This window comes from Adiantum capillus-veneris, chromosome 26 (assembly GCF_014529385.1).
Source record: "Adiantum capillus-veneris isolate H3 chromosome 26, ASM1452938v2, whole genome shotgun sequence".
In the NCBI taxonomy this organism is placed as follows: Eukaryota; Viridiplantae; Streptophyta; class Polypodiopsida; order Polypodiales; family Pteridaceae; genus Adiantum; species Adiantum capillus-veneris.
Window position 1 is genome coordinate 35,383,727 of NC_140956.1, and position 25,980 is coordinate 35,409,706.

The window sequence follows — 25,980 nt, forward strand, 5'->3', positions numbered from 1 at the left end:
CGTCTGCGGATAGAACACTAGCTGAAGCGAAGATTAGTCAAGTGCGCGCGCGCGCGCGGGTGTGTGTGTGAGAGAGAGAGCATTGCGTGTAAATGGAGATGGGCATTACCCCTTTGAAGGGAGATTGTACTGTGTGTGTGTGTGGGTCTGTGAGAGCGTGCGTGTGTGTGTGTGAGAGAGAGAGAGAGAGAGAGAGAGAGAGAGAGAGAGAGAGAGAGAGAGATGGGAAATGCATGCTCAAAATCTTTATGCCCTTCTTGTTTCAAACAAGAGGAAACGTATGGGGCTCCCGATAATGGGCATCCCAACAGAGCTATCCGCTCGGCCTTTTCGATTAGCAACAAGAACGAGCTTGATGAGATGATCCAGGAAGTCAAGAAACTGTCGAAGGTAGTGGTTGTTTCTTCAAAAAATACTTCTGACATGCATATTTTGATCGCTTTGGTGACATGTTTTTCTGCTAGTTATATTTTCTAGGTCAAGAACTTGAGAGTCATTGATGATGTGGAAACAACCATGTCCGCAACAGCTCCTTTCTCAGAGAAGCTTAATTACCGTATTCAAGTTGTTGCTACTTGGAGTCATCAATTTGAAGAATGCCTTGTTGCTCCTGCAAAAGAGGTGTGTTTTGGACCTTTGCTTGTATAACCAGAGGTTTCCTGTCCATGTATAATAACGCTTTGGGGTGTTTGTATACGTGGGTGGACGTACGTGCTGAGTTCAAAACCTATGAGTACCTCCTCATGGTTGTTTCAAGCCCTCTTTTGTGGGCATCTCACAAAACAAGAAATAGTTTCGTTTGACACCAGTTGGAGAGATGATTTCATGTATAACACATGCACATACACACACATGTAGACATAAATGTATATTCACACACACACACACACACACACACGTAGACATAAATGTATATACATATATGTATACACACACACACACACACGCACCCACCCACCCCCATGTTACACACACATTTTAATTATTCATTTATATGTATGTATGCACATTCTTCTTCTGTCACTTTATACTAAAAAATAACCCTGCTAGTTGTTTGAACATGGAATAGGTGGCACAAACTGAGGTTATCAACAGCATAAGCAAGGATCTAGCTAGTGTGTTGAGTTACGTTGGTTCCTTGCATTGGGCTTGTGTTGGTTTAGCGTTTATAACATTTGCCATCAACCAAGTTGATCAGAAGAACAAAAATCATCAACAATGTTGCGACCTTCTACTAAAGTTGGTTCAATTCTGGGAAATTGCTGTCTGACCTCTTCTCAATCATGCAGATGAATTAGTTCAAAAATACATTGACAACGGAACCAATGTCATAACAGAAAGTGTGCTATTTTGTGGCCAATTTTTACAGAAAGGCATATTATCACGGTATCACACAAACCCATTCTTTTTTGACTTACGCATGCTAGAAATGTGCAATTTAGCTTTAGACAAATGATTAATTGAGATTGTATTATGGAAACTTAAACAAGAAGACTAAACTTTCTTCTCTTTCTTTTCATTACATTTTTCTAGAAAAAGGAACATTGATTATAGCAATGCGCACACGTGCATACTTGCATAAACACCTGAAGGGGCACACATACATATATGGACACAAAGGTAATGTGCCATAAACATTTTCAAGTAAATAACTTTGTTTACATGTTTATTTATGTAGGCATGTATTCACGTGTATGCGTGGAATTATGTGTGTGTGTATGTCCATATGTGTTTGGGTGTGCACACACGTGCAAATGGGCATACTTGGATGTGCACGCAAATGTTTGTATTTGTGCACGTACATATATGCAAACATGTGCGTGAAACACACTCGGCTGCATTTTGGCTTTTTGTAGACATATGCTTGTTCTACACCATTACCATGCCTCCTTGCTGGTGATTAATTTCTCTACCATCTGGCGACTTTATTTGTCATCATTTTTCTAAGATCTATTCCATACTTAGGGACGCTGCATTCAAACTTTTCATTTGTGGTGATACCCTATTCAGGCATTGTTATCTTTACTTTTCTTAACAGCCTCACATTTGCTGATAGCCACAAGAGTACTCTTATTGAGCTGAAAGAGAAAATCAAGGAGGCACGAGATGACATAAAAGATGTTTTGTTTTTTGAACTTTATGCAAAATTGAACAAACCTTTTGTTAAGCATCGACGCAGATAGCATCCATTTCAAGCAAATTTCAAACAATACTTTCTCAAACAATGTTCAAAAGTATCTAACTAGAAAACGACTAGAGAGGTCATTCAGGGCTTTGTTTGGACAACCGAACTTTGAGGACAACTGGCTTGCCCTTTTGCGTCATGGTGATGGATCCGTTCCGAACCTGGAGAGTTGCATCATTCTTGTCGTACTAGGGCATGCCCAAGAGAACGCCACAATTGTCCAACTTCATAATGTAGAAATCGGCTTTTCCATGATAATCTTGTATAGTCACTGGAAGTGCACCAATGAGCGGTACCTCTTTTTGAGTTCGTCTCGTGGCTAGCTCAGCTTCAATTTCTCCACCCTTTGCATCATAATCAAAGTGCATCTGCTTCAAGAATTCTGGATGGATGAAGTTCTCCATAGCTCCGGGATCAAAGAAAGTAAGGGCTTTCAAGCCATTGACTTTTCCATAAGCTGTGCATAATTCATTAAAACTCTCTAGGTGTATACCATAAATATCGGGTACTAGTCCAATAGCAAGTCTAGCCTTCTTGGTCGGAGGTGGCCCCGAGCATCTGTCTGACGTGGGAGCAGAAGGTTGCACTGAGGACGTCGAGGCTCGCTCAGGACATGTATTGAACGTATGTCCTGTTTGGAAACATTCGAAGCATCGGCCTTCTTGTAACAAGGCGTCTCGTTGACGTTGTGTCAGACGAGGCCGTTGAGATTGGTTTTCACGGGATTCTTGAGAATTGTTCGTTGTTGTCTAGAGTTCTGGTTAGTGGTCGGAGGTTCTTCTGTGGTAAACTCGAACTTTCCTTTCATGAGCTTGTAGCTGACCGCGGCATGGTCAATAAGCTCTTGCATGGTAGAGACTTGCTTGGAGAGACAATATTCCTGCAATGGTGATGGTAGTCCAATGGTGTAGCGCTCGCACTGATCCTCCAAGGAAATGAACTTAAAAAAGGACACCCCGGAAGGTCTCATGCCGAGAAATCTTTGGTTATAGTCGTCCATGGTTTCGGTGGCAAGCATTTTCAAGTTGCCCCACTCTGCTAAAATCCGGACTTCAAAGATCGAAGTCATGTAACTACGTGCAAAAACTGTCTTGAAAGCTTGCCAGGTCCTTGTGTCGCGATTGAACTCCACCATTGCATAGCATTATCTCTAAGAAATCCCGCTGCTCGAGAAATCTTGGATTCTTTTGTATAGTTTCCCAAAGCATAGATGTTGTCGAATTGCTGTAGGAACTGCAATGCTTTGTTGTGATCTTTCACTCCGGGAAAAGTGAAAAATTTGACTGTGGTGCCACCATCTTTGAAATCTTTGGGTTGGTTAGGCGAATATCCCGGGTATGGATAATAAGGGTATCCATGTGGGCTCCAACCATTGTAGCTTGGTGGCGACGGTGGTGGCAAAGGCGGTTGCACTGGATCAGGGTTCGATGGTTGCACCATATTCCTGAAGACTCCCCCGATCGGAATAGACGGCTGAGAAGGTTGCCGGTTGGAAGCTCACATACTTTTTGATGCCGGAGGAGGTACCATCTCGGGCATCAGAGGGGGTAACATGTAGTTACAAAAATTGTTGAAAACTTTGCAGTATCAGAAGATTCTGTTGAGGATGCCGCGAAAGAATGTGGTGAAGCTCGTTGAGCAGAAACTGCAAATATTCTGCTGAATCCTGTCTTGGGTTCTTTATGGCTTATGCCCTGTAAGAAAGAGCGATGAAGACGAGAGCACGCCCGATGCGGATGCGCGATGAAGTAAGGGTGGGAGTGGCTAATAAGTCTAGGGTCGGAGCACGAAGCTACTTCAAATAAAATTCTAATAGTCTCTGTCTGCTCTTTTGTAGGACCGGTGTGCTTTCAAAAAAGCACACGCATGATGCGATGAAGACGGGAGCGCGCCCGGTGCGCGATGCGCGATGAAATAAGGGTGGGAGTGGCTAATAAGTCTGAGGTCAGAGCACGAAGCTACTTCAAATAAAATCCCAATAGTCTCTGTCTGCTCTTTTGTAAGGCTGGTGTGCATTCAGAAAAGCACACACCTGATGCGATGAAGACGGGAGTGCGTCCGATGCTCAATGCGCGATGAAGTAAGGGTGGGAGTGGCTAATAAGTCCGGGGTCATAGCACGAAGCTACTTCAAATAAAATTCCAATATTCTCTGTCTGCTCTTTTGTAGGACTAGTGTGCTTTCAGAAAAGCACATGCCTGATGCGATGAAGACGGGAACGTGCTCGATGCGCGATGAAGTAAGGGTGGGAGTGGCTAATAAGTTTGGGGTCAGAGTATGAAGCTACTTCAAATAAAATTCCAATAGTCTTTGTCTGCTCTTTTGTAGGACCGGTGTGCTTTCAAAAAAGCACACGCGTGATGCGATGAAGACGGGAGCACGCCCGATGCGCGATGAAGTAAGGGTTGGAGTGGCTAATAAGTCCGGGGTCGGAGCATGAAGCTACTTCAAATAAAATTGCAATAGTCTCTGTCTCCTCTTTTGTAGGACCGGTGTGCTTTCAGAAAAGCACACGCATGATGTGATGAAGACGGGAGCGCGCCGGATGCACGATGAAGTAAGGGTGGAGTGGCTAATAAGTCCGGGGTCGGAGCACGAAGCTACTTCAAATAAAATTGCAATAGTCTCTGTTTTCTCTTTTTGTAGGACCGGTGTGCTTTCAGAAAAGCACATCTTTAGGAAGCATGCCACAGAATGAGCCCTAATCTCATATTTAAAGGCCCTTGGCTTGAAAAGCAGTTATAGTGAAAAGCCTTCAAAACTCAAAAGCTTTTGGTCCAAAAGCAATGCCAAAAAGTTGCTAGCGCGTTTTGCGGAATTCTGTACAACTGCCACGTCAATGGTCAGCGCAAAACGCGGAGCGTCCGTACAGTTCCCACGTCATCAATTTTTTTGCATGTGTGTGTGTGGGTCCTGCTTTATTTCACTTCCTTTATGTCACTGGGGCCCCATCGGACGGGGTCCCCATAAGTTGGTAGGACTTGTTCTTTTGTTACTTGTTCTTCTTAGGGTTTAGGTCCTGGCCGAGGATTTGCAAGTTGGCTCCATTCTTTATGGCTTTGACTCGTCAGCAGTTTGTGACAGTTTGCTCGAGTGGTCATGCTACGTCATCACTTTGTGACACCCATATTGCGATCATGTCGAGAGATTCGATTTTGATCTAGGACCATGATTCCTGGCGATGTATTTAGTAATCGCATCTAAATCCGCACCGGATCTCATTGATGTCGGATTATCTAATTCCATATTGCGATCATGTCCATAGATTTCTCGATACCGAAATGCTGCAGTCATTTGGCCAATCACTCTGCACTCAAACACTGTCATGTGCGAGTAATCATTTCCGGGTATCCAATCCATCAATCAGACACCGAGTTCATACTGAACAGCGTTTCAATCATCCAATTCTAGCTGTGTGGCCATCTCATCCCGCGGGAACTCTTGATGCTCTCAGGACAGTTCCATTCAATCATTCATCATGATTTAAAATTCATGATTCTTATCATTATTGGGTTCATAATGGAGCTGTCATTGATTCGAATTCATCATCATCTCATTCTCGACCCTGTTATCTGTTCACAAATAGCAGGATCTTCCATAAAACATTAGTTTCATACTTGAATCAAAGTTATCTCAAAAAGTCCTATTTCATTCATAAATTCATAAAGCAAAATAATGCTAGTTCATCCATAATTTTCTATCTAGTATCTATTTATCTTCAATTTGTCAGTTATTCTCATTCTTGTGCCTTTTTCGGGCACCATGCAGTGATATGTACTTGTTCTCCACATTCAAAACACTTTCCTGCTTTGAAATATTCGTCTTTCTGTTCTTCTATCAATTGAGATCGTGTATCTCTCTGTCGTCTGCTTTTGTTATGACCTGTGAAGGTTCATTTGGTGGATAAGTCAAGTTATCGGAATGCATAGCAAATCCCCGCTTAGCATGTCCCATCAATTGTTGTATGGGGACATTGTGACAGTGGTATCAGAGCATGACCGATTTCTCTTCTACCGGGAAATCCGATCTTCTTATCGTGACACACATGGATTCAAACGACGAATCCCGCAAGAATCAAACGAACCCTCCTGACACTTTCTAAAACGGAAGGGAGCACGGGAAATTCGAATGAATCAGCAGATCTAGAGTACGGGCCACCTCCGCCTACGGGATATTAGTTGATGGAGATGCAGCATCAACAATAGGTTGATGATTGTGCAAAGCAGATGCTTCAGTTTGCAAAGTGTTCCTAGTATGCTAAATTTTTGACTCAGCACTCGACCAATGAGGTGCATTCCCATTGGCAGAAAGCCATCGATTCCTCGATAAAGTCGGCCCTCAAGAAACCTCTTGTCCCACGGATGTTTATTGAAGATGAAGTCGAGGACGTTGTTGAAAGACGAGTCAACCAATTGTTGGGGTCAAAGGAGAAGCAACTGAAGAAACATAACAAGGGATCTGACTTCTCTTGTTACTTGGGCCGAAAATCCTCTTTTGTGAATGCAAGAAAACAGAAGAAGCATGTACGTTTCGAAGGATTGTCCAGTTTGTCATCATCTTCTTTTGACAGCTCGGACAACTCATCCTCTTCTGACTTGAGTGATGAGGACATATTGGGCAAGAAACGACGAAAGAATTAGAGACTGGGAAAGGTAAAGAAGAAGGCCAAGAAAAGCGGATCTCGACACTTTTCTGACAGTTTTGATGAGGATTTACTCTCTAAGAGTTCCGACTACGATGACCTTACGTTTTACTAAAAAAGGAAGCGTCTTTATAGAGCCAACCAATATGATTTTCTCGAAGTCAAGGGCAAAAGACCAAGGAATTTAAAGAGGGAGGATGGGCAATAAAGTTGGAAACCTTTTCAGGGTTTCGAGATGCTCCTAAAGCTTTAGCCTTTATCCAACAGTTTGACATAGCATTTCTGGAGGCCGCTATACAGAGCACTTCAAAATTAGACGGGCAACATCCTTTTTGAAAGGCTATGCACGGACATAGTGGTCCACTCTTTTGTTAAGAAAAGCAGCACCAACAAAGTGGCTGAAGTTTAAGAGACTCTTTATTTCTTCGTGGCTCACTCAAGAATACGATCGAAACATGATTACTGGTTGGAATCATCTTCGGATGGTCAAGGCAGAACCCTTGGATACTTACTGTGAGAGATTTTGGGATGTTTTTCGATCGGCTTCATCCTTGAAGAAGACCGGTCAATCGAGCGGTTTTGCTGTGGACTTCCCAAACTTTTTACTTTTTCTGGAGTGAAAGATAGGAGAAAAGCCTTGCAGTTCCTGCAATAGTTTAACGTCTATGCCTTGGGAAACTACACAAAAGAATCAAATATCTCTCGAGTCGCGGGATGCCTCAAAGATAATGCTATGCAATGATGGAGTTCATTTGCTACCCAGAAGCATGCTCCGAGGACTTGGCAGGCTTTCAAGACTATTTTTTGCACGAAGCTACATGACCTCCTTGTTTAAGGTATAGATTTTGTCAGAATGGAGCAACTTGAAAATGCTTGCCACGGAAACCATGGAAGACTACAACCAAAGGTTCGTTGATGTTTACCTTCCGGTGTCTTTCTTCAAGATGATTCCCTTGGAGGACCAATGCGAGCTCTATACAATTGGAATGCCATCTCAGTTACAGGAATATTGTCTCTCTAAACAAGTATCTACTATGAAAGAACTCAATGGACCATGCTGCAGTTGGTTACAAACTTATGAAAGGAAAATTGGAATTTGTTACCAAAGCGCAAGTGACCAACACTCAGAATCCTCGACCATGAGTGCATCATGTGCTTCGTGCAATATGGCATCCCTAAGAGAAGGTAACACAAAAACGATGACGAAAATACAAGACCATCACCCTTGTGCAATAAGAGCCTGCAACCATTGCTTACCAAACTCGGAATCTGCATACGGATTTTTCATGCTATCAAAAGATATTCCCTGAATGGAGTTTGTAGACCTTGACTCAAGGGTGGAGACCTGTCCGTTGGGACTTAACGCATCTGCAACTGGGCTAACTTTACTTGGAACAAAATTTGACCACACAAACCTGACCCAGAGCCTTAATACATACAAGTGGCCTATCTTGGGGTCGTTCACATGCGAATTACTCCCGATCCAAACCGGCCTCGAAGATTGCACAGTTGGTTGTTGCGGCAGCATCGATTTTCTCTCATTGACCCCATGAGGATCGTCTCATGGAATGTGCAAGGGTTGGGTGGACCCGAGTTTCTATGCTATAGGGGTCCATTGAGATAGGAGCTTCAGAGATGCCGTGTGGGTGGCGTGATAGATATGCTTCAGGAGCATCATCTTTGTGAGAGCCGTATTCAGCTTTGTGAACAAATCTTGCATGGTGGCTATGAGACATTTTGGTAAGATGCTTTTGGGCTTGGAGGCATTCAAGGAGGTGTATGTATGACTATTGCAGACTCATGGCAGAAGGCCATTGTGGACAGAGGTATTATTGTGCCAAGCAGGGCCTAGTGGGTCACCATGCAGTCTCAAGATAGACTTGTGGGCTTCGTGAACATCTATGCGCCCAACCATGCGAGTGCATGGGCTGCGTTCTGGTCACATATTGTGGAGTCCCTGCCTGATGCAGAGCAATGGTGCATTGGAATTTGGGGGGACTTCAACATGCTTGAGGACGGATTTCACATAAGCTACTTTTGAGGACAGATGTCATGTCCCGAATTTTCTTGTAAAAATAGTTTTTCTAGAGTTACTTGTATAGTTTTGGATGCCAGACATGTTGAACTTTGGCATAGCATTCATGTGTTGTACAGATGTAGACATTTGTGCCACCGAGAAAGGTGGCTATCACCCCTTCCATTGATTTTTGAGATACCATCACTTTAGAGTGGAATGGGGTGACACATGCGTAGAGATTTGTAGTTGCGGGCAGACCTAACCAGTTCCTTAGATGTCATGGGGCATTTGGTGAGGGATTGTCCTAGAGGGGGAGAGTAGAGATAGACTGGTCGCAGCAGAGGACGGCCCTCACAACTACAATAGACCGAGCAAATTTCTGCATAGCAGCAGGATCATGCTTGACAACATTATAGAGGTCAGAGGGATCAGAATCAGCAGCAACACAGTTTTGATCAGACACAAAGATAGATAGGTAGACAAGGACAAATAACACCTGTCCTTGTTTATAGATGGGCTGTGAGACAGAGGTTGGATGAGGCACACCGAACCAGTTCCTTAGATGTCATGAGATGGGGCATTTGGTGAGGGATTGTCCTAGAGGGGGAGAGTAGAGATAGATTGGTTGTAGCAGAGGACGGCCCTCGAAACTACAATAGACCGAGCAGAGTTCTGTTGTCACGTGACACATCCAACCCTATGTGTCCGTGGACAAGCTACTGATGAGCGCGCGGCGGTGTGTGCAAGTGAAAGAGCACGTGAGGAAGTGCAGTGTGTGTAGAGAGGGGAGGCGAAGGCCAGCAGGAGAGGAAGCGCTAGCAGAAGAGAGAGGGCTCACGTTTTTGGGGAAAACTCAATAAGTGAGTTTTGGGTTTTCCCACTTTTATTATAAGCGACCTTTAAAAAATGTGTCTATTGAACCTGGACAAAGTACAAAAATGTACAAAAAGGGGTTATTTAGGCCTTTAACCCAACAACCTCCCACTTAAAGGCATAAATGGCGCCTTTAAGCTATGTGACTCCCACCATCTCTATGCATAGATGATGATGTGCTTTGGGTAAGCACTTAGTGAGAGCATCGGCTGGATTTTGTGATGTATGGACCTTAACCAATGTAATAAGGCCATCCTCAAGCACCTCTCGTATGAAGTGATACCGCACATCAATATGCTTTGTGGGTGCATGAAACATGGCGTTCTTTGCCAGACATATAGCACTCTGGCTATCACAATCAAGCATAGGTGCCTTGGCAGTGAGTTTGGCTTGTCTTGGCAGGCAAGCCAAACTCACTGCATAGGCGTGCTAACCAAATAGCTTCTTTGGAAGCCTCAGTGGCTGAAATATATTCAGCCTCTGTAGTAGACAATGCAACAATCTTTTGCAATCTAGAACACCATGAAACAACACCCCCCGCAAGAGTAAATACATAGCCACTTGTGGATTTCTGTGTATCCACATCACCAGCAATGTCAGAGTCACAAAATCCCTTCAACTCCATTGGTCCTTTACCATAGCAGAGGCATTTGTTTTTAGTCCCTTTCAAGTACCTCACAATGGACTTCACTGCATCCCAATGCAACCTGCCTGGATTAGCCATAAACCGGCTCACAACTCCCACTGCATGGGCTATGTCAGGCCTAGTAGTAACCATAGCATACATAAGTGAACCACAAGCTGAAGCATAAGGCACACTTTGCATGTCATTGGCTTCTTCCTTTGACTTGGGACAATCATCCTTGGAGATTTTAACATATGGCTGTAATGGCACACCAAGAGGCTTTGCTTAAGCCATGTTAAATCTACTTTTCTTGCGACAAATACAATAGGCGCTTGTCTCTTTGCCGTGTAACACGCACTCCAAGTATATGTTCAATTGCCCCAAGGTCTTTCATTGAAAACGCAGATTTCAGCTGCCCTTTAAGAGCATCTACAATGCTTCTTTTCTTTGCAGCTATCAACATATCGTCTACATAGAGCACAAGAATGATCGAGCTGCCATCCTCATCACATTTGGTATACAAACAATGGTCTGCATGGTTTCTTTTGTAACCATGTTTAAGCATGAAGCGATCAAACTTCTTGTACCATTGTCTATATGATTGTTTCAGCCCATACAAGCTTCTATTGAGCATACATACCAAATGTTCCTTGCCAGGGATGACAAAACCCTCGGGTTGCTTCATGTAAAGCTCTTCTTCCACATCACCATGCAAGAAAGCGGTATGTACATCCATTTGGTCCATTTCCAAATCAAGAGCAGCCACTATGGCAAACAGTACACGCAAAGTGGTCATCCTCACAACAGGAGAGAACCCCTCCTGAAAGTCTATGCCCTTGGTTTGAACATATCCCTTTTCCACAAGCCTTGCCTTATACTTGGGTTTTGCATCAACAATTTTGATTTTATACACCCATTTATTAGGAATAGCCTTCCTTCCTTTGGGCAATTCAACCAAATCCCAAGTATGATTAGCATGCAAAGCTTTAATCTCTTCCTGCATAGCAAGCTTCCACTTGTCGCTGTGCTCACATGTCTTTGCCTCTTTATACATAAGAGGCTCTCCCTCTTCTGTCAACATAATGTAATGCAAAGAGGGGTCATATCGACTCACAGGCCGTCTTTGATGAGTAGACCGCCTCACCCAATGATCCACATTATCCGGCAATGGGTTTACATTAGGTGGCACGACAAAATCATCAACAATGGGCTGCTGTACATCATTTTTAGCACCATTTTCAGCATTGTTTCTTGGCTGAAAATGCCCTTCAGGAGCCTCAATTTGCTGTCCAACATCATCCGGCTCAAACACCACTGGATCATCTACATTTTCAGCCATTTGTAGTGCATCCCGAGGGTCAAAAATAGGCCTAACAGGTGGCTGGTCATGCTGAAATTTCACCCTTTTATGGTCATGCTTTGAGGCACAATTGTTTTGAAGCAGCCTTGCCTCATTAAAAACAACATCCCGGCTGCGTACAACCCTTTTGAGCTGAGGTAACCAAATCCTGTAACCCATTTCGCCTTCTTCACCATATCCCATGAAGAGGCCTTTAATGGACTTCGCATCTAGTTTACTCCTCAACTCCGGTCTTACATGCACAAAAGCTTCGCAACCAAAAATGCGTTAAGTGATTATATGAAGCAGGCTTGCCAGACCAAACCTCTTGAGGGATGTCACCTTTCAAAGACATGTGACGGGATCGATTGCATATATGCACTGTAGTTTTCAAAGCTTCTCCCCAAAATCCATGAGAGAGATTAGCTGTGGACAGCATGCATCTCACCCTTTCACAAAGTGTCCTATTGAATCTTTCAGCCACACCATTAGAAGAGGGGCTGCATGGTACAGTAAGCTCCCTCTAAGCTCCCTCTTAATGCCCAAATTTTCACAAAACTTGTTAAATTCAGCACTTGTGTACTCCCCCCCATTGTTTGTATGCAAGCATTTTAGCTTTCTACCTGTTTGGGTGGTCACAAATGCATGAAATCTCTTAAATGCAGCAAAGGCTTCATCCTTAGACTTAAGCAAATAAACCCAAATTTTCCTAGAATGATCATCAACAAAGGAGACAAAATAACATGCACCACCCATAGACTTAGTAGGCATGCTACATACATCGGAATGTACAAGATCAAGCACACAAGATTTATGACAGACACCAGAGTAATAAGAACGCTTTACTTGCTTGCCATATTGACATTCATTACAAAAGTCAAGCTTTGTGCCTTTAGCATCAAGCTTGTTCAAAGTACAAAGCTTAGAAAGGCCCTTTTGGCTCATACGGCCAAGCCTCTTGTGCCACAACTCCATGTGAGAGTTAATTTCAGCCAATGCAATAAACTTGCCCAACACGGCCTTTCCATGCATGCAGTAAAGTGTCCCTTTCTTTGTGCCCTTTATAATTAGCCTTGAGCCTTTGGTCATTTTCCATGATCCTCTCTCAAACAAGATGCTGTAACCATGCATATCCATCTGACCAACAGAAAGCAGACTCTTCTTGATTCCCGGCACATATCTAACATCATGCAAGACAAGCTCATTTGTGCCATCTATGGAGAGATGCACAATGCCAATACCCTCAATGGAACATGCATGATTGTTTCCAAGGTATACATGGCCACGCTTGCCTACATCAAAAGTAGAGAAACAGTCCTTGATAGAAGTCACATGAAATGAAGCACCGGAATCAACAATCCAAGTCTGGGACAATGCATCATTGACAGTCAACAAAGCATCAATAAGATCACTCTTGGTGATCTGCATGTCTTGTGAATGAACATTTAGAGAGGCATCAAAGTCATAAGCATCATCATCTGACAAAGTGGCACACAAGATGTCCTCTATATCTGACAGCTCCTCAATCACGACACTAGAAGCCACATTGGCCTTCTCTTTGTCCTTTGAGCTATCCTGTGCACTGCCTTGACTTCCTTCTTCTCTTTCTTTTTGTTTCCACCATTCTTTTTCCTTTCTAACTCAGCTTTATAGTACCTGCAATCAGGTTTCTTGTGACCTTTCCTTCCACATTGATAGCAAGTCACATCACCCTTGCTTTTGCTTGCATTTCTCCTTTCTTTACTCTTACTCTTACTCCTTTGTGCATAAGCATTCTTCTTTTCTGTCCTGCCTCTAACCATGTTGGCAGCTCTGCCTCCCTCTCCACTCGCTTTCCTCCTGATTTCTTCATTCAAGATAGAACCCCTAACACCATCAAAGGTCAAATTGGGGTTATTGGACAACGAAACCACCAAAGTTTCCCATGACTCAGGTAAGGTCATAAGCAAGAAGATAGCTTTCAGCTTATCATCAAAAGGGGGCAAGCCAGAATCTTGTAACTTCGACAAAGTACCTGCGAACAATGACAAGTGCTCTGCCGCGCACTTGGACTCATCTAGTTGCATGCCAACAAGTTTTCGCATCAAGTGCACCTAGTTGACAGGCGTTGTATTTTCATACATTTCCTTTAACTTCTCCCACACATCAAAAGCAGTCGTGAGACCTTTCACATCAATGACGGTCTCATCGGTCATGGCCATTTTAATGTATGTAACGGCCTTCCTGTTCATGCTAACCCATGCTTCATCCGTCATATTTTGTAGCTTCACCTGTTCAAGTGTCCCTTCGCAATTCTTAAGAAATAGGATTCCTTGAATCCCGTCTTTCCAAACATCAAAACCTGTACCATCGAACCTCCTAATCTCGAAGAGGTTCTTCACATCCGAAGAAGATGAGGCCATAGTTGCACGAAATAAGAGGGATAATACACTGAATTTTTGGGCAAAATGCGCAAAAATCGGAGTATAGCCTCACAGAGATGTACACTACAGCTCCAAATGGTCACTTTAGGGCTTGTTTTTCGGCAATTTCAATGTTTTCGGGTAGCGGGGACTTAGCAAAAGTATTCCCACACCTTAATACATCATTTGCAAAACTTGTATTTTGTTGTTGTAACCTGTAATTTCCTGTTTTTGACCTAATTTCAGCCTGTTTTGGGTCAATTTGGGTTGCCGGGAGCTCTCTAGTGTCCGGGGACGAGTCCTTTGGCGACGAAATTGCAAAATCTTGCGTGAAAGTTGACCTTCTTGGCTGAAATTCAGCGTTTGCAGGTTTGGGGCAAACCCTAATCGAGGCTCTGATACCAGTTGATGAGCGCGCGGCGGTGTGTGCAAGTGAAAGAGTACGCGAGGAAATGCAGTGTGTGTAGAGAGGGGAGGCGAAGGCCAGCAGGAGAGGAAGCGCTAGCAGAAGAGAGAGGGCTCACGTTTTTGGGGAAAATCAATAAGTGAGTTTTGGGTTTTCTCACTTTTATTATAAGTGACCTTTAAAAAATGTGTCCAGGTTCATATTGAATATGAACCTGGACAAAGTATAAATATTAAAAATGTACAAAAAGGGGTTATTTAGGCCTTTAACCAAACAGCTACAGCATGATCAGGGTTCAGTCAGTCCAGTCAAGTCTAGATTAGAGGTGATGTGGCACTTTTGTGAGTCTATTCGTAGACCGTGCATGCCCAGTCACTGAGTGTAGATGCATATCCTCTGGTTGCACACAACATGATAATCAGTATTCCCTTCAGAATCCATCAGAATCAGTTAGGGAAATTTTTCAGTGCATTTAGCCTATTTTTCCTATTTTTGGTATTTTTTATTTATTATTTTTAAGTGACTTTCCAACAAAAGTAGGTAGGGCAATTTTTCTAAGTTAATATATAAGCAAACCCAAGTTAGCACTAAATGGCAGAAGAGGCAGCAGGAGCACATGCTCAACAGGCACCTTCTCAGCAGAAACCCCAGCAAGAACCCTTGGCGTTTTTGATTCCCTCATCCCACACCCTCAAGCACCTAGCGTTTTCTGTCCTAGCAGTTTCCCGCATCAGCAGTACCCGATTCCCCTTGGCGTTTCCAGCCCTTGTGTCATCGCCATACTCTGCGTGGCGTTTTTTCCAAGATCGCCAGTTTTTCCCCGGATAGCCAACGTTTTTACTAACGCTCAGCAGAAGCAGCAGCATTTTTGGTTTTCAGCCTTAGCGACAGCAGAACATAGCGTTTTCAGCATTAGACCCAGTAGCAGATTCAGCCCTTGAAGCATTGCAGATACCCCTATTTCCAGCCCTGGAAAATGCAGCCAAAACAGTCATTTTCAGCCACCGAAGCAGTCCCGAATTTCAGCAGTTAGAAGACCACAGATTTCAGCCCTAAAGTCGTCGTCGTCATCACTGTCGTCGTCATCGGCATAGTCCCAGATTGCATCAGTCCATTGCATCGTCATTGTACCACTTTGTACAATCATAAGTAGACCACTCTCGCCGACGAGAGTGGGGCATTCGGAGGAGGGTTTTACAACGTTTCTAGTGTCGTATCTCTCTTCTCTCTCTATCTCTCAGTCTCATTCACTTGCACGCACAGTGTCCATTCGCTTTGTTTGTGATCATAGCTCTTTCCATTAAGAACGGAAGGCTCTCCCTTCCAGAAGAACTAAAAGAAACCTTGAGCACAGTTCGGAGCACTCATTTTGAGCAAAGCGCAAACAATCATTCCGCTACATGTAACATTGGTATCAGAGCTTTGGCAGTGTTCTGTATCACTTACGGAAAGAACCACAAGAACCACAAGAAATTGTTTTTGCTTGTTGAGGTCGCACGAACCCAAGTTCGCTTGGACGTGTCGATTCCTAATCGTGTTTTGTTGAAGAGTGACAGGAATCCCAAGAAAGAAGGGCTTGTCCATCCTCCCCTTATGTCTCTTTTCACTCATTGAGAGCGGACCGTGCACTTAGCGGCCGGCCAATCGATGTGAGGTGGGAAAAAGCAACCTTGGTGTGAGTGCAAGGCCGCCAAGGGGTGCACCCGCGGAAAGGAGTAGAACTCGGGTGAAGAGAAGATCCTTCTCAAACACGGTTTGCAAGCGAAAGAAAACCTCAAGAACCTCAAGACCCTCAAGAACCCAAGTTCCTTGTGAACTTAAGAACCCCAGACCCTCAAGAACCCAAGTTCCTTGTGAACTTAAGAACCCAGACCACAAGAACCCAAGACTTCAGTAGATGGTCATCACTCGAAGCGGAATGGATACTTCGCTTGGAGGTGATGAGCATGAGAGAGGCGCAGAAGAATTTTCCCGACCAGGAGGTTTTTCCGACCCTCCCCCTTTCCCATCTACGTCAAGGATTGCACTAACTCCTATGAAGGAGTTGCCGCAGTTGTTTATGGACAAGAAGTTAGACCGAAAAGCAGAAATAGAGCGTGAACACGAAGAAAAGATGACAGCCATAGAGCATCAATACACAGAAAGAATGATAGCCATACATCGCGAGAACAAAGCAAGACAAACAGAGAACAAAGCGACCGACAAAACAAAGAGTTCTGGCGACTCTATTCTCAAGTTCGGGCACAGATGCAAGAGATTTGGGGAAAGGAGACTCTCTCAGTCTCTTCTTCTCCAAAGCATGACACACCGGATTTGCATGATTGTGTGAAGCATGATGATGATTTGCTTGACAAGGATTTGCATGATTATGAGAAGCATGATGATTTGAATGATAATGATGAGCATGATGATTTGGATGACAATGACAAGCATGATGATTTGCATAATCAAGATGTGATTTCTCACAAGCATAATGAGTTGCATGAAGATGATGTGATTGTTCACAAGGATGATGTGTTAGTGGATGCTTTTTCTAGCGAAGCTAACCTCGTTGCAGATTCGATCAATCACGAAGACTCGATCTTGGCTTTCGAGTCGAGGTCCAAAGAACCCCCACAGGACGATTCGATCATTCATGAAGAACCGATCTTGGCTCTCGCGCCTAGGTCCAAAGATTGATACACACGCATTGTTCGAGTGTTTCATTCGTGATCGTTTCCTGTATTTTAGTCAGCATCTTTATGTGATCCCTTTTCCTAGGCATGACATATTGTATGTTGAGCACGTTTCTCTCATGAATGAGCACGAATGTATGCGGATTTTTCGTGAAAAGCTGAAAAGTATGTATGTAAGGAAGTCACATTCCATGTCTCTTCCTTGGCATGACACAGTTTCCGAACGAGCACATGAAAGTATGAGCACCAAGCATGGGCATTTCCATTGTGATTTGATTGATTTCGATCAAACAGAAAAGATTCGATCTCATTGTTTGCATGTGTCTGATGAACGGATTGTCACTCCGTCTCTATGTTCATCTACATTGCATACACAATCTTTAGAGAAGACAATATTTTTTTCCTTCACTTTACATGGAATGGGTATGTTTATGGTTTTGTGTTGGAAATGGTTTCAAGAATTTTCAGCCATGGAGATTCTTGAAGACGAAGGAAGCACGACTCTAGACGAAGTTGAAGCAAGGAAGGAGATTCAAAAGATTCTGTGTCGCTTTCGGCGCGGCCCAAAGAAGAAGCGTTGTAGACCTTTATGAAGTTCAAGTACTGCACGACCCACACATCAGAGTGGGCCGGCGAAGAGTCCCTTCCAGGATTCCGGATGCTATTGGCGATCTCCCTCGATGCCATACAGTTCGGTACCAGTACCTCACTTCGAAAAGGAGGGGATGTCACGTGACACATCCAACCCTATGTGTCCGTGGACAAGCTACAGCATGATCAGGGTTCAGTCAGTCCAGTCAAGTCTAGATTAGAAGTGATGTGGTACTTTTGTGAGTCTATTCGTAGACCGTGCATGCCCAATCACTGAGTGTAGATGCATATCCTCTGTTTGCACACAACATGATCATCAATATTCGCTTCAGAATCCATCAGAATCAGTTAGGGGAATTTTCCAGTTCATTTAGCCTATTTTTCCTATTTTTGGTATTTTTCATTTATTATTTTTAAGTGACTTTCCAACAAAAGTAGGTAGGGCAATTTTGCTAAGTTAATATATAAGCAAACCCAAGTTAGCGCTAAATGGCAGAAGAGGCAGCAGGAGCACATGCTCAACAGGCACCTTCTCAACAGAAACCCCAGCAAGAACCCTTGTCGTTTTTGATTCCCTCATCCTCGCCACACCCTCAAGCACTTAGCGTTTTCTGTCCTAGCAGTTTCCCGCATCAGCAGTACCCGATTCCCCTTGGCGTTTCCAGCCCTTGTGTCATCGCCATACTTTGCCTGGCGTTTTTCCCAAGATCGCCAGTTTTTCCCCGGATAGCCAGCGTTTTTACTAACGCTCAGCAGAAGCAGCAGCGTTTTTGGTTTTCAGCCTAAGCGACAGTAGAACAACAGCTTTTTCAGCATTAGACCCAGTAGCAGATTCAGCATTAGACCCAGTAGCAGCGTTTTCAGCATTAGACCCAGTAGCAGATTCAGCCCTTGAAGCATTGCAGATACCCCTATTTCCAGCCCTGGAAAACGCAGCCAAAACAGTCATTTTCAGCCACCGAAGCAGTCCCGAATTTCAGCAATTAGAAGACCACAGATTTCAGCCCTAAAGTCGTCGTCGTCATCACCGTCGTCGTCATCGGCATAGTCCCAGATTGCATCAGTCCATTGTATCGTCATTGTACCACTTTGTGCAATCATAAGTAGACCACTCTCGCCGACGAGAGTGGGGCCTTCGGAGGAGGGTTTTACAACGTTTCTGGTGTCGTATCTCTCTTCTCTCTCTATCTCTCAGTCTCATACACTTGCACGTACAATGTCCAATCACTTTGTTTGTGATCATAGCACTTTTCATTAAGAACGGAAGGCTCTCCCTTCCATAAGAACTAAAAGGAACCTTGAGCACAGTTCGGAGCACTCATCTTGAGCAAAGCGCAAACAATCATTCCGCTGCATCTAATATCTGCATAGCAGCGGGATCATGCATGCCAACACTATAGAGGTCAGAGGATCAGAATCAACAGCAGCACAGTTCTGATCAGACACAAAGACAAATAGGTAGACAAGGACAAATAAAACCTGTCCTTGTTTATAGATGGGCTGTGAGACAGAGGTTGGATGAGGTAGAGTAGCCCCTAGATAGACCTCTTGAGGAATGTGAGGAGGTCCAAGAGCATTTGGAAAAGAGGGATAGAGCATGAGAGCCAAGAGTCAGTGGTAGTTTAGGAGTAGCCCGAGTTGCCCAAGGGTAGGCAAGTTGAATAGGCTTTGGATGATCCATAGTTACCCGGAACGGGAACGGGAGGGTCCGAAACGGGACGGGAACGGGGAGGAGGAGGGGAGGCCTGAATGGGAGCGGGAACGGGAACGGGGCCGGAACTGTCCACCTAGAGTAAGGCTTGAATTACCTCTATTCAGCTTAGTCCCAAATAAACTCCTAAACAACCCCAAACTGTCCCCTAACCTGCCCTCAAACTGCACCAAATATGTTTCCCGAACAGCCCCAAATCTGCGTCCAAAAGCACACTTTTTTTCCCCCAAATGCCTACTTTTTCCCGTTTCGCCCCGCGTTTCGCCATTCCGCCTCATGTTCCGCTTCGTTCCCCCCATTCCGGAACACCGTTCCGGTTACACCCTGTTTCGGAACGCGGCGTTTCGTTCCCATCTCCGTTTCGGGAACGGGACTCGTCCGGAACGCCGTTTCGGAATGTTTGGGCTGTGTTCCCCCCATTCCCTGTTACACTGTTTGGATCCCTTGGAGATTCAGTCGAAAGTGCCTCGTACGGTAGGTCTTAGTGAGGTGAACGAGAGCATGAGTCTCCTCAGTTTGCAGAGGAATTTGACTATTTAGCAAGCTTTGCATAACGAGCAGATGTCTCGTTATCTGAGATCTAGCCTGCACAGGTCTTTGCAGTGGGGAGTGGGCCACTGTGCATAGCGTAACCGCGAAATGTTTCACCCCGAATCGGGTGTGTTTCACCCCCGAAACGTTTCACCCAATAGAGAAGCCTTGGTGAAACGTATGACCGAAACGCCAACTTTGGGTATATATATATACATAATAGGTGTGCATAGTGCAATACACATATATGCCAAATCTAGACACTTGAGAGAGTCTAGATTTGGCATAATTCTAGACATTTCACCCCAAGAGTTTTTAGGTGTTTCAGCAGAGGCGCTTCACCTGCACGCTGAAATGTTTCGGGCGTTTCCGTTTCACCCTATGCATGCATCGACATGTTTTTCCTGTAATTTTGAGGAAGATGTCACATCTCCCTTGGTCCAAAGAGAGGTCCCATATTGAGATTCAAATGGCAGGTTTTACATGAGGGTTCCTTTTGGACTAGGGACGTTGTTTATGATACCCTACAGGAGCAAACAATGGTTGAGACGAAGTACTTTATAGATATCATACAGTTTGCAGATTTGTTTGAGAGTCAGTCTAGTAGAGGGCCTTGGGGAAGTTGTTTTGATCAAAAGGATGTGCTTCTTGGTATTTCGCTTGGCTTTTGTGCAGCGAAACCGCGAAATGCGTTTCGGCCAAGGTGAAACACGATACGCCCGAAACGTTTTAGCATGCAGGTGAAACGCCTAAAATTTTTTGGGGTAAATTTCTAGATTTATGCCAAATATAGACTCTTTCAAGAGTCTAGATTTGGCGTAAATGTGTGCAAATGTGTATTGCACTGTGCACACCTATTGTGTATATATATATAATACTATATATACGCAAAGTTGGTGTTTCGGTCATATGTTTCACCGAGGCTTCTCTCTTGGGTGAAATGCACCCGTTTCGGGGTGAAACGTTTCGCGGTTACGTTGCTTTTGTGGTGGGCGATGAGTGGGTCCCTCCTACCTCTCTTACAGTTGGCTGTGCCATAGGTCTGCATCCTTTTTTGGGGTACATCATTAGAAAATGTTAAAGTGGATGCTGATGATTTGGAGGCACAGCCTAGGGGTTTCACAATCCCTTGGCTCTTGTGAGCTGCCACAGGAGGCTTTTGTAGTAGATGCTTTATATCAATTAGATACACAACAATGGAATTTGTGGTTTCGCTACATTGCCTGAGGTGGATAGAGGTTTGGGCAGATTTGTGTGGGCTTATCACAATCCAGATAGCTACATTTCACTACATGATTAGAGTATCTTCATCCATAGATGTATCCTGGTTTGTTTTGGGATTTTTCCCCATGATCTCATTGTATATCTTTTGGGGGTTTTCCCATATCTCTTGTGTATGGACCTATGGTCAATTTTATGTAATGCAAGGGTCAAAGACCCACTTTTATGGATTGATTAATTGATTGATTGATTGTGTGTGTGTGTGTGTGAGAGAGAGAGAGAGAGAGAGAGAGAGAGAGAGAGAGAGAGAGAGAGAGAGAGAGAGAGAGAGAGCCCTCTGTGGGCTTGTTGCATAGGACATGCCGTCGCCCTTGATTCCGTTTATGTGTTCTGGAGTAAGACCCTTGATTCCCATTTTCTCCAAGCTCTTGTTGAGATGTTTCATTAGATGGGGTCTTATTCTCAACAGCTCGCTCAATGTGATAGTGTATTAGGTTGCGTGCAAGGCAAGGGCACCTCCAATAGCATGAGCAATTTTAACACAGCAACAAAGGGAAGGGGTGTCGAAACAGGAGAGGCGACGAGGAGCAGCGGCAGCGGCAAATCGCAATTGTGAAGGGCCAGGGTAGGCGCAGCTATGGTGGCCACCCACATGGGCAGGGGAGACAGCATGTCCTATCATCTATGCAACAACCCACAAAAGGCTCTGGTATTAGATTCACCACATGTAACATTTGGGTCTCATAGGTCATTTTGACCTTTTGAAGACGTGAATATTACATTTCATTCTCTCTCTCTCTCTCTCTCTCTCACACACACACACACACACACACACACACACACACACGCACACACACACACACGCACACGCACACGCACGCGCACGCGCACGCACGCATGCACACACACACACACACAACACATCATTTAAACCAACAATAGAGGTAATTTGTATTATTATTAATGAAATTATGTTGTCTTGTTTTAACTTCAAGCACATAACAAGCATGCCCTTGAAGTTGATGGATCATAACATTTTTCTAAAGAGAAGAAACATTGTCATCAACACAACTTCGATTGTATGTGTACTTATAATACCTGTGGATGTTATTATTGATGGATGAATCTATTATTTTTGAGAGTGAACTTTTGTTGCAGTTGGACTTGACCAACGAACGAAAAAAGTTATGAGCTTGTTGAAGTTGGAGGAGAGAGACACCATACGGGCAGTTGTATTGCATGGAATGGGAGGAGTTGGAAAGTCCACACTTGCAGATAGTGTATATGACCATGAGGTTACATGGATTGGTGACTTGTTAATGCATTAGGTTAAGGCAAGGCTTTAGCTTGGTAGAATTGCAACAGAAAATAATCAAGGATCTTAAGATTGGTGAGGATTTTGAAGAAAATTGTTCTAGTGTAAAAGAGGAGCTTTGGCAAGTTCTGTCAAGCCTTGATCAGCGTATCTTCATCTACATAGACAACATCCTTGAGATAAAAAAATTAGAAGATTTCCTTCCAACTTTAATGGAGGAAATTAAACTGCCCAAAGGAAGTAGATTGATGCTTACCACAAGGGATTTCAATGTGTGTTCTAAGGTGTTAGGCAGAAACAAGAGCATAGTTATCTGTACATATCAAGTGGAATGTTTGAATCCAACCAAGGGTAAGGAGTTGTTGAAAGTACTTGCCTTTGGCATTCCATCAAACGATGGTTTAGATCATAGTGGAGTTAGTGAGGAGATTTCTGAGGATTTGGTAGAGAAGATAGTGGAAACTTGTGGTGGATTGCCACTAGCAATAACTGTATTGGCAAAACAATTGTATGGTGTTGATGATAGAGGCTGGGAAAGAGCTTTAGGGAAGCTCAATAGAACAACAGGTCCACCATTTTTAGAGGACCAAGTTTTCAGGGTTTTAGAATACTGCTATGATGCCTTGGATGTGGATTGTCGCAAGGCCTTTGTATTTGTGAGTTTATGTTTGGATGCTTTGGGTAGAGGTACGTAGTGGTGGATATTAAACGACATTACAGAATCACTGTGTGCGGGAATACCTCTGGAAACACTTGTGGACTATGCTTTGGTAGAACCATCTCAACTGTATAATCATTATATCAATGGCATAACCTGACAGTACGAATGCATGACTTGCTCTTATCTCTTGGACACCAGATGACCAAGCACGAGAATCTTATATGCAAAACAGTGTAGGACAAGGGCGATATTCAAGAAATGGTATGTTCTTTTTTCAATAAGGCGCAATATTCAAAGAAAAATGTCTCATTTTGGATTTGAAAAATGATATATTGATTGGATTGTGATTGATTTTGACTAAAGGGCACCGTAGAATGGTGTGATATTCTTTGGCTTATCGTGGAAGACATTGAGGGAGGCTTTCCAGCACACCTTCTAGATAAGTGTGAAAGATTGGAAATGCTTATATACTAAAAGCTACTCTCATTGGTCATGCTGAAAGTGTTCCGACTAATTCGAAGGTTCTGGTTTTGTCGAGGTACATTCTTAGCAGGACGAGGAATAGTTATGAGAGCTCTCATGCTATAGAATCTAGAACCGTAATATTTGTTCGCTTGCTTCGTTATTTCATTAAGCTCAACAATATGGTTTATTTTTGGACAAAATGAGCAAATTAAGGATTAAATGTTATTGCATATTATCAGAGAGGAGGATATGCCATGGGATTTGGAGAGTCTTGAAAATATGGTCTACTTTTTGTGGATTCAGGTTGCTCAACCTTCCCGGTAGAGTACAACTCTTACAAAATCAGGCTGACGTACAATATGGAAACAATTTAATATAGCCTTATAATAGTTATTTGTTGTAAGGTCTTACATGCTTAATATAATGATCACTGACTAGTTCTTTGCACTCAACATGGTGGTACAGGTAAGTTCCACGCAGATACGGATCGTTCATGGCTTTCAAAATGAGTATTTCCCAGACACTTTGGCCTTTACTCGCAAACTTCGATGCTTCTCAATCCCGAAATTTCCAGAACATCTTTTCCAAAGATTGACTTGCTTGAGGTCATTGGTCCTTCTAGATTTTGGTGATGCGTGCCCAAATTTGCCACAAGATTTGGGTAGGCTAAAGAAATTACAAGCGCTACAGATAACCTCAAAAAACACAAGAGATTTGCCTCAAAGCCTGGTGGAGCTTCCACGTTTGCGGGTGCTTATACTTATTTGCTCTGAGTTGCAGAAGTTACCTGTAGGATTTGGATCATGTTTGAAGGCTCTGTGCTACCTTAGAATTGAATCCACCCAATCGACAATACTTCCTGAAGATATGGGCAACCTTCAGAAATTGCAATATCTAGATTTGCAGGTCCCCATGCTAGAAGCGTTCCCGCCTACTTTTTCAAAATTATATAATCTGCTAAGTTTCAAGCTTGTTTCAGCCTCTCCCTTGGAAAACCTAGCTGGATTGAAGGGGCAGTTAGTATCCCTTGAAAGCCTCCTCATATCTAGTAGTAGTGATTCCCCTGATTTTATGACAATCCCCGCGATGCTGCTAAACTCTCTGGAAAATCTCACACTAGGGTCTTTTCGTTTGATAGAGTTTCCTCCTGGGATTATGTATGCGCACGACACATAAAAGTCCTTCATAAATATTTTGTCGATCAGAGCGGACAATGAAAAGGAGCCATAGAGTCAACCACAATAGGCACAATGCTCAGCTAAACCCATAGACTCACGATGTATTGACTACAAATGTCTGACCGACAACACTCTCCACTTGAGACCAAGGACCAAAAGGGATACAAGGAGCTTGTAGAGGCTCTGTATTACCCTGAGTATTGCTCCATTGATTGAAAGGCGACTAACTGAATCGCTTGACTGATCACAAGCTCATTTGCAATGTGCTCATGGACTCAATGGCACACGTTTTCTCTCCGCAAAATCTGACTCCACCAGCAATTGAACATAACTGCTGCATAGCAATTGAGCTCGGTGCTTTGGACTTGAAATGAGTGCAAGATCACTTTAATCTCTCTTTGAGAGAGTTGAAGAGGAGCTAATGAAAGGCAAATGGAATAGCATGGCATGACAAAAACAATACAGCGCATCGCATAGATGGTGTGATGGCCCATCCACTGTGGGTTGCTCTCCAAGTAGGAATTAAACTGCAATACTGCAAAGACATCCATGGTGCATGTGAATGTTGGGTGGTGTCGGGAAAGGGAAAGGACCCTTAGTGTCCTAAGGGTCCTTTCCCAGTAATCAGGCTGACCGGCGGAGGCGGGAGCCTTGATTATGGGAAAGGACACTGAGGGTCCTTTCCCGGCCATCAAGGTCGGGGGGGGGGGCAAATCTTGAGGTACCATCTGGCAGGTGCTCAGTCGCTCAGGCTGAGATTCCACTCAGTCTCCCAAGTTGTTCAAGCCTGTCCGGTTGGCTGCACTGATTTCAGATCCAATGATTGGCTGGAGGTTTCTATTCTTACGTGCGCTGATGTGACAAGCATCTGACGGTACAGGGAAAGTATTCCTGCTCAGAAAGTACACTAGATGAATGGCTGGGAGGGGCTGACCAGCGACCTGGATCGGTGAAGTAGTCAGTGCTTGATAGGCCTTCACTGTTTGCTTGTTGGGAATTTGAGAATGAGTATGTGTTCTCTCATTGACAGCAAGGAAAATCGCAGAGCTTTACCGAAGGTCTGTGGGATTAAAAGCCTGGATGTAATGCAGGAATAAGCCTAAAGACTTACTGTTGAAGAACATTTTACCATGTGACTTCGTT

General features: G+C 43.8%; 2 protein-coding genes across 5 annotated transcripts; both read left to right on the forward strand.

The window, feature by feature from the left end:
• LOC147423253 (uncharacterized) lies at positions 1-22,683 on the forward strand. 3 transcript variants are annotated; one of them, XM_086502335.1, is made up of 3 exons: positions 1-390; positions 478-621; positions 22,377-22,683. In XM_086502335.1, exons 1-3 carry the CDS (start codon positions 223-225, stop codon positions 22,407-22,409), a joined length of 345 nt encoding a protein of 114 aa, XP_086358461.1. In that variant the 5' UTR covers positions 1-222; the 3' UTR covers positions 22,410-22,683. The 3 variants fall into 3 exon arrangements, with proteins under 3 accessions (XP_086358461.1, XP_086358460.1, XP_086358462.1); XM_086502334.1 differs by lacking the exon at positions 22,377-22,683 and adding an exon at positions 1,070-1,386; XM_086502336.1 differs by lacking the exon at positions 22,377-22,683 and adding an exon at positions 1,290-1,386.
• LOC147423254 (putative disease resistance protein At1g15890) lies at positions 21,856-25,283 on the forward strand. 2 transcript variants are annotated; one of them, XM_086502337.1, is made up of 6 exons: positions 21,856-21,927; positions 22,584-23,220; positions 23,393-23,455; positions 23,558-23,571; positions 23,716-23,732; positions 23,899-23,983. In XM_086502337.1, exons 1-6 carry the CDS (start codon positions 21,856-21,858, stop codon positions 23,981-23,983), a joined length of 888 nt encoding a protein of 295 aa, XP_086358463.1. The 2 variants fall into 2 exon arrangements, 1 of the variants encoding a protein (XP_086358463.1); XR_015186701.1 differs by lacking the exons at positions 21,856-21,927; positions 22,584-23,220 and adding exons at positions 23,229-23,303; positions 24,125-25,283 and having other exon boundaries at positions 23,558-23,793; positions 23,899-23,979.
• The last annotated feature ends 697 nt before the right edge of the window (positions 25,284-25,980 follow it).

Coding starts and splice junctions, on each gene's coding strand:
- LOC147423253 (XM_086502334.1), top strand. CDS start 223: ATGGGAAATGCATGCTCAAAATCTTTATGCCCTTCTTGTTTCAAACAA. Junction 391..477: donor AAGTCAAGAAACTGTCGAAG/GTAGTGGTTGTT, acceptor TATATTTTCTAG/GTCAAGAACTTGAGAGTCAT. Junction 622..1,069: donor TTGTTGCTCCTGCAAAAGAG/GTGTGTTTTGGA, acceptor AACATGGAATAG/GTGGCACAAACTGAGGTTAT.
- LOC147423254 (XM_086502337.1), top strand. CDS start 21,856: ATGGTGGCCACCCACATGGGCAGGGGAGACAGCATGTCCTATCATCTA. Junction 21,928..22,583: donor ACAACCCACAAAAGGCTCTG/GTATTAGATTCA, acceptor GAATTGCAACAG/AAAATAATCAAGGATCTTAA. Junction 23,221..23,392: donor TTTGGATGCTTTGGGTAGAG/GTACGTAGTGGT, acceptor CTTGGACACCAG/ATGACCAAGCACGAGAATCT.